Source organism: Carassius auratus, chromosome 24 (genome assembly GCF_003368295.1).
Source record: "Carassius auratus strain Wakin chromosome 24, ASM336829v1, whole genome shotgun sequence".
Lineage (NCBI taxonomy): Eukaryota > Metazoa > Chordata > Actinopteri > Cypriniformes > Cyprinidae > Carassius > Carassius auratus.
The window spans coordinates 19,699,426-19,706,665 of NC_039266.1; the positions used below are offsets into that span (position 1 = coordinate 19,699,426).

General features: G+C 33.4%; 1 protein-coding gene across 2 annotated transcripts; it reads left to right on the top strand.

Annotated features, from left to right (window-relative positions):
• The first annotated feature begins 3,952 nt into the window (after positions 1-3,952).
• Positions 3,953-6,763, top strand: LOC113042772 (E3 ubiquitin-protein ligase DTX3L-like). 2 transcript variants are annotated; one of them, XM_026201787.1, is made up of 5 exons: positions 3,953-4,067; positions 4,173-4,318; positions 4,784-4,947; positions 5,954-6,165; positions 6,365-6,763. In XM_026201787.1, the coding sequence occupies exons 2-5, from the start codon at positions 4,237-4,239 to the stop codon at positions 6,432-6,434; spliced, it is 528 nt and encodes a 175-aa protein (XP_026057572.1). In that variant the 5' UTR covers positions 3,953-4,067; positions 4,173-4,236; the 3' UTR covers positions 6,435-6,763. The 2 variants fall into 2 exon arrangements, with proteins under 2 accessions (XP_026057572.1, XP_026057573.1); XM_026201788.1 differs by having other exon boundaries at positions 6,266-6,404.
• Positions 6,764-7,240: the final 477 nt, after the last annotated feature.

Sequence of the window (7,240 nt, forward strand, 5' to 3'; positions counted from 1 at the left end):
TAATAACGGCATAAGAACAAAGAAAGCAAGAAAGAAAGAAAGCTGAATTCCCCAAAATATCAATCTTCATCTGATTTCACGTTGACAGTTTCACCTGAAGTTTGACTTATAAAATAAAGACTAAATACTTCAACTATAAAAAAGTGTACAAGATTTATTATGTAAGATCTAAATTTATTATCTCTCATTTATTTAAAAATTACTATCTTTCTACAATCTTTTGTAGAATTAATTTGAAAATACACACTATCTATGAACTGGAAAAAAGAATGTTGAATATTCCGTCCATTCAGACGGTTTTCAGTTACAGAAACTACATTAAGTCTGTTTGCTATCATGATCAGGGTTATTGTATTTAACAATCCAAAACTAATAAAAAACACTTTTGTTACTAGAAATAAAATGTTAACTGAAAAAAGTTAAAAAAAAAAAAAATAATAAAATAAAAAATATTTTATTGTAGCTAAGGTTGCCAAAAAAAAAATCTTATTTTCATTTAGTTTAACTTAACAAAAATTATTTAATAAATAAATAAATAAATAAATAAATAAAATAAAAGGCTTAGTAATCAAAATGGCAAAACACAAAAAAACTTTAAAATGAAAATAAATCAATAAATAAATAAACTATTCTAAAGATGGCCACACTTAAATTTAAGGCAGCTGAAACACTTACTTTTCAAAGTTGAAACAACATTTATTTTTTAAAAAATAGCGCCAATCTCTAGATACGTTTCAGGTTCCTCCTTTAATGTAAATGTGATTTTTCACCCCTTTTTAAAGTCAGCCAGTTGGAAATAATAATTTAATTCAGTCATTCATAAAGTACAGCACATGCACCTCTCATGATTTGAGTAATCGTTCATCATTACAGTATGATGTCAGGGGTGTTGCCCTCTTCAGTTTCCCAGTGGGACATCTGCTCTCAGGTGAAGAAGCAACGGTTCTTGAGACAAGGTGGAGATGAAGACAAACTCAAAATGTAATTTCTGTGATTCTGTTGCATATTACTATTAATAGAGCAGCAGACTTGAGACAGGACACAGACAGATTAGGGGCTCAGAGCCAGTGGGCATGATGGGTAATGAATCTAGTACAGCACTCAGTGTTCATTGTTTGTTTGCGTGAATGACGGTCTCCACTGAGAAGCTTGTGTATTTTTCATGTGTCATATGCTGCGGGGATCAATGGGAGGAATAAATACGCTTTGGCACGCGCACGTACGCACGCTTTATAATCAACAAATGTTTTTCGTTGCATCACTTGACACAATCTTTGCTTTTACTATTGTGATTTTTATATAAAAACGTGTATATTCAGTCCCAGACAGACACGAACCAACAGGAGGTTATCTTTGTCTTCCTCTTTTTGCTTCTCTTTGTCTTCGTCTATCGTCAGTGCTGCTTCTCCAGGCCTCTGGGCCACAGTGATGAATAAAGATGGCTCATATAAGTTTCAATCACCATGGAAACGCAGCACTCCCCGGGATTTAAGAGAAAGAAGCTGACGCTCAAATCTGTGAGGAATGTTCCGGCACGCTCCAGAGGAGCGCGGTACAGCTATGCCCCTCTCTCTCGCGACGCGACACTGAAAAACACACTTGTGCAACGCTGCCATGCCGCCCAGACGAAGTGCGCGTGTGCTCTGGAGTCTTCTGAGGCGATAGAGGGACGCTGGTTTTTAGAAGAAGATGGAACTGATTTTTTTTATTATTCTCGGGATAATTGTGAAAGAACCGGAAAGGCTGGGAATTCTAGTTTTCCACTTTAATGCACCCTAATCTAATACATCACAGCCGTTTCAGTCCATTCCTCTCAAAAAGGGAGTTTACACAAACATTTTCCTTGTGCAACTCTTAAGTAGGCTATTCATGATTGTGTAGTCATTTCTTAATTAGCTGTTGTTGTTTTTTTTTAGCTTAATAACTTAGAATATAGAACCCTTAAACACTAAAAGTTTTCTGTTTAGCAATAAACACTGACTAATAGGCCTATTAGACAATAAGAGAAAAATCTGCTATAAATTTAGCTATTTCCATAGAGGTTTTAAATATACAGGAGCAAAAACTATCTATTTAACTGTAAGAGTCAAAGAGATGGTGGTAAAAGTCATGAAAAGCAAAATTATATTAATTTTGCTAAAAACTTTACTTATATTTACTTATATATAAGTGGAAATAATATGTATGTGTAGTCTGTCATATTCTATATGTTAGATAGTAAAACATGTTAATTTTAAGGGTCAAAGAGAGGGTTTAAAAAGTCAAAATACAAATAATTAATATTTAAAAACCTAAGAAAAAAACTAAATTATGTTTATTTTTGGAGGAAAAAAAGTGTTAGGCAAAGTCATGATCATAAAGCAAATTATATTTATTTTTACAACAAAACATTTGACTAACACTTTAAGTGATTTTATAATACAATACCGTATATATATATAACATATATATATATATATATATATATATATATATATATATATATATATATATATGCATAAAATGAATTAACTTGAAATATATTAATAATAACAAATTAGATGAATGATATACATTTTATTTTATACATTTTACATTTTATTATATACACATATATGATAGTGGTATATTACAAAATAAAATGTGCGATAATTTTAAAGTCTTTAAACTGGTAGTGATTAGTGGACTGTAACAGGAATACATTGAGTGTCTCTAGTCACTTAGAAATGCATGTGATTATCAATATCATTAATCAGAGGTTTCTGTCTTTCCTGTATGTGTGTGTGTGTGTGTGTGTGTGTGTGTATTATATGGTTGATTAGCTACTTGCACTTCTAATCAAGTTATCAAGACTCTATAATGCTCCTCATTCATTGCTAAATTTAGCATTTGTAATCAATATGTATATGAGAGCTAAAAGGAAAAGTAGGGAATTTTGTGCACGCACACATTTGTGACAAAGAGGAAAAAAAGACAGAATGTGCACAGGTGAACAGAAAAAAAAAACTGTCATGAAATGTCTTTTTCCTGCCATCCAGTCTGCAGATCAGCAAGTCATTTCTGCACACGTCAGTAGATTTATTGTCTGCTGAAAGCAGGAATTCTCAATCTCTTCTCAGCCTGGAGTCTTTGGTCTCATCTCCCCTCATCTCCCTCTGAGCCTCTGCAGCAGATCCACGGCTTCATCGAGATATTTGTCTCCACGCTCCTGGAGAATCAGACTACCTGTTGTTCTATCCTTCCTTTATTAAATAATACTTTACAGAGCCGGAAAACCCCCTCAGTGTGTGATAAGGAACAGATCTCTATAAACTCTGGCCACTGAAACCATGAAACAAAAATTGTGTTTGGGAAGTTATACAGTAGAATACTATTGAGCATTGTAAAAATAAAGATTCATTAGAGGGTTTGAGATGTGCACCACACCAACACACACACACACACACACACACACACACACACACACACACACACACAGAAGATGGAGGCAAGTGACTGTTTTTTATGAATGAGTCAATGAGTCATTCATTCAAATGAATCGTTCAAAAATACTGATTTATTCAAGAAATAAATGTGACTGTTTTAAATGAGTCACTGAATCATTCACCTCAAAATAAACATTTGTGTTTGCCTAATATGTGTGTACTGTCTACATATGTATATATACACACACGTGTATATTTATATTTATTTGTAAATGTATGCATGTGTGTGTATGTATACATTTGCCATCCACAAGTCATGAGGACACTTAAGCATATAGCATGCAAATGACACTGCTTTCTGAGAATGAACCAGAATAAACAACTCTTTTCACACTCACAAAACAATTAGCATTTCAAGTTTGTGAACCCTTATGCAAACAAATAAATCAAAAGATCATGCCATGCTCATCTGCTCAAATCCTTAAAACCCCTCCCGTTCTCAAGCAGCCGTCTCATCCAGAACAGGTTTAACTACACCTGCCTTCACTTCCTTAAGTATGCCCTTATTATTGTGCTGATTCAGCCTCGTAGTCAGAGAACAGATGAGCAGTTCACTCTAAGAGCGAGAGAAGAAGGCAGGAGAAGTATCCTAAAATACATCAGGTACGTATACTACAAATCAAATTTGTATCCACTAAAACAGTTTGATATAAACGGCATCAAATCAAAACCTCTGTGATGCACATATTATGTTCGTATCTATTTCAGAGCTTATTCTTTTCAATGATTTGCAAACCTATGAAATCATCGCTCATTTGACTAAGAGCTGATCATGGGGGCTTCAGAGAGCAAGGATAAGATGCAGTGCAACAGATACCTGAACGGAAAAGGTCCTCCGTCGCTGACTGAGACAGGTGAGCTTCTGAGTGCTTTCTGTTAAGCACATCATTGGTCAATCTGACATACACTAGGTATATGACACTGAAGGACAAATGGAATGCAAAAATAGGCATCCACTTTTAAGAATGCATGAAAGTTATTGCATTAGATATTAAAGTATGAAACCATAAGGTTTTTATATACAAACAAAATGACAAAAGCACACTTTTCAGTCAAATTCTAGCTTGCTTTTATGAATTATTGTTGACTCCTTGTCAAACTGCATTTGCTCCTCTTCTGTAAGCCGCTTTGGAAACGTTTGGAGACTTTGCACTTGTGAGACAGGAACATGTTTATTAAGTAGTTGATGTCATGACATCATTGATTTACAATCACCTACTGTATATGGACCTGTTAGTTAAAAAGAATCAAAAATGAGCTCAGGAATGTGAAGTTATGGCTTATTTACTGTCTGTTTTACTTTATGGCTGTTCAAACAGATGGTCAAGGATCAAACAACCACAAAAAGAATAGAATGATAAAACAAGGAAACCAGCCGGATGGTGGGCAGCTGAATTGGAATATCGAGAGACGGAGTTTGCCGGGACATTCTGATTGTGACACCATTCAAATCATCTTTCATTTTGATGACGGAATCCAGTCGGTGAGCTTGTGATGTGCTCTTATTTTTTTTTTTACAGTATCACTTGGACAATGTCTTAGTATCAGGTGAATAGACACACCTTTTCAGTGCATCACTGACAACTCTAAAACATCTCAGTTATTCATCTTTCTGCTCTGTGGAATCCTGTCCGGCCTGTTTCTCATTCACTTCCACGGGGCAAATGGAGGCACTGACAGATGTGTGCTGATAACTACTGAAGTCCCCTGTCATGATAGGCACTAATGCCTGAAGTGTTTATAAAGCGCTTTGCTCGAGCGTGTCCCATCAGAGTTGTTTTTTATGTGAATGTTTAACTTGAAAAACAGCTTTACTATAGTCCCAACGTTTTACTTTTGTTTTAGGCATGTACATAAATTAATTATTATAAATAACAAATAAATACATTCTCATATCAGTTCTAATTTCTATAATTTATATATTTATATAATAATTCATATAATAATTAATATAATAATACATTTTTATATAGAATTCTATATAGAATGTTTGTAAATCCTTAATTTAAATGTAAAATTATTACTCAGAATATATATAAAGTTTTTTTAGTGGCTATATATATATATATATATATATATATATATATATAGCCATTAAAAAACTTTTATTTTGTTTTAGTTATATTAGTACATGTTTTTACAAAAAGAAGCTAAAACATTTGAAGAAATTACAACAAAATAAAAAATGTTTATATATGTGTGTGTATACGAAGAGTTCATTTGCAAAAACATATTTTTCCGTTTTTTTTAAATGTTCAAAAATCATGTTTTTTTTGTCCTGCATTCCAGTTAATATCAATCAAACTGCAAAACACGATAGAAGTCACGATTAAAGAAAATTGAGTTATTTGTTTTTGCTAATAAATTTTCACACACATACATCTAAAACTAAATGTGAAAAAAATCACAACAAATATTACACTTTTTGTGCTTGTGTTTGTATGAAAATAGTTTATGCAAGTGATCAGCTAAAGTAACTCGCCCTGCAGGACAAGCATCCTCATCCGGGAAACAGCTACAAGGGCAATGAATTTATGGCCTACCTTCCTCAGAACACAACAGGGACCAAGATCCTCCGACTGCTGGAGCAGGCCTTTGAACACAAGCTGCTGTTCACTGTGGCAGCCAATAGCAGCGGTGAATACTGCGTGATGCCTGCAGATATCCCACTGAAGACTCTGGACAGTCGGGGAGCTGGAAGGTATATAATAATTATATTAAGAAATGTGAAATTAATTCCAAACAGTGAGGAGTTCATGCTTAACATTTTTAAACATTTAGTTTTTTTTTCACATTTTCAGCTGGCCTCCTGGGGGTCCCCACTCTATTTCAGTTAAGTGTTTGTTTTAATGTTGAAGTTTAATAATAATCCAGTAATTTTCTCTGTCCTATTGTATCAGCTCGGGCTATCCAGATCCAACGTACTTGAAATCAGTGAGGAAAAGTCTCAAGGTAAAGGGGATCAAATGAGAGAGAACGGATTACTATTACTACAACTGTTGATTCCAAACCTCATCAAGACCCTGCATGAATCAAGATATGGATATGGATGTTGCATGATTACATGGAGTTTGACAAGACCAAATCTACAGAACATGGTCAAGGCTGATCAATTTGAGAATGTGGACCTTTAATGTTGAAACCGAGTTGCAACGATGCACATGGCGACTTGTGAGATGAAGTGTATTTTCTATTAAAAAGATGAAGAATTATGAAGGACAGTGTTGTATACACTGCAAGCCACTGTACAGTATATTTGTTTAAAGTGTTTAAATAAATTAAAAATGTATTTAATCATTTTATGGATTTTTTAAATTATTTTTCGACATCAGTAAATTTTCTTATACTCATCTGTGTTTAGTATTATTTTATATGCTATTTATTAATATTTTGAGTTAGCTTCTATTTTCTAGTTTCATTTTTTATATTTCTATTAAGCTTTAATTGATCATTCTTTCAGTTTTTTCTTTTTTAATTTAGTTTACATAATTTTTGAACATAGACTTTTTTTCAGTTTTTCATTCAATATCAATTTCCAGCCTTCTATTAACAAACATGGATTTTCATTTTTTTTTCTTAACAAAACCATCAATTATTCTTATTCTTTAAATTAATCTGAAATTAATGAATCTCAAATATTGATTATAAATGATTATAAATGAAGAAATGAAGGAGGAATTCGACATTAAAGGCAGCGAGCATCACATAGTACTCTTCTCCACCTGCTCAGTCCGCACCGCCTGCCAGGTGAAGTCAACACATCCTCTGCAATATTT

Bases quoted from the DNA above. Each gene is read 5' to 3' on its own strand.
- LOC113042772 (XM_026201787.1), top strand. From the start codon at position 4,237: ATGGGGGCTTCAGAGAGCAAGGATAAGATGCAGTGCAACAGATACCTG. The intron at 4,319-4,783 runs GTGAGCTTCTGA...CTGTTCAAACAG, and splicing joins TCCGTCGCTGACTGAGACAG to ATGGTCAAGGATCAAACAAC. The intron at 6,166-6,364 runs GTATATAATAAT...CTATTGTATCAG, and splicing joins GACAGTCGGGGAGCTGGAAG to CTCGGGCTATCCAGATCCAA.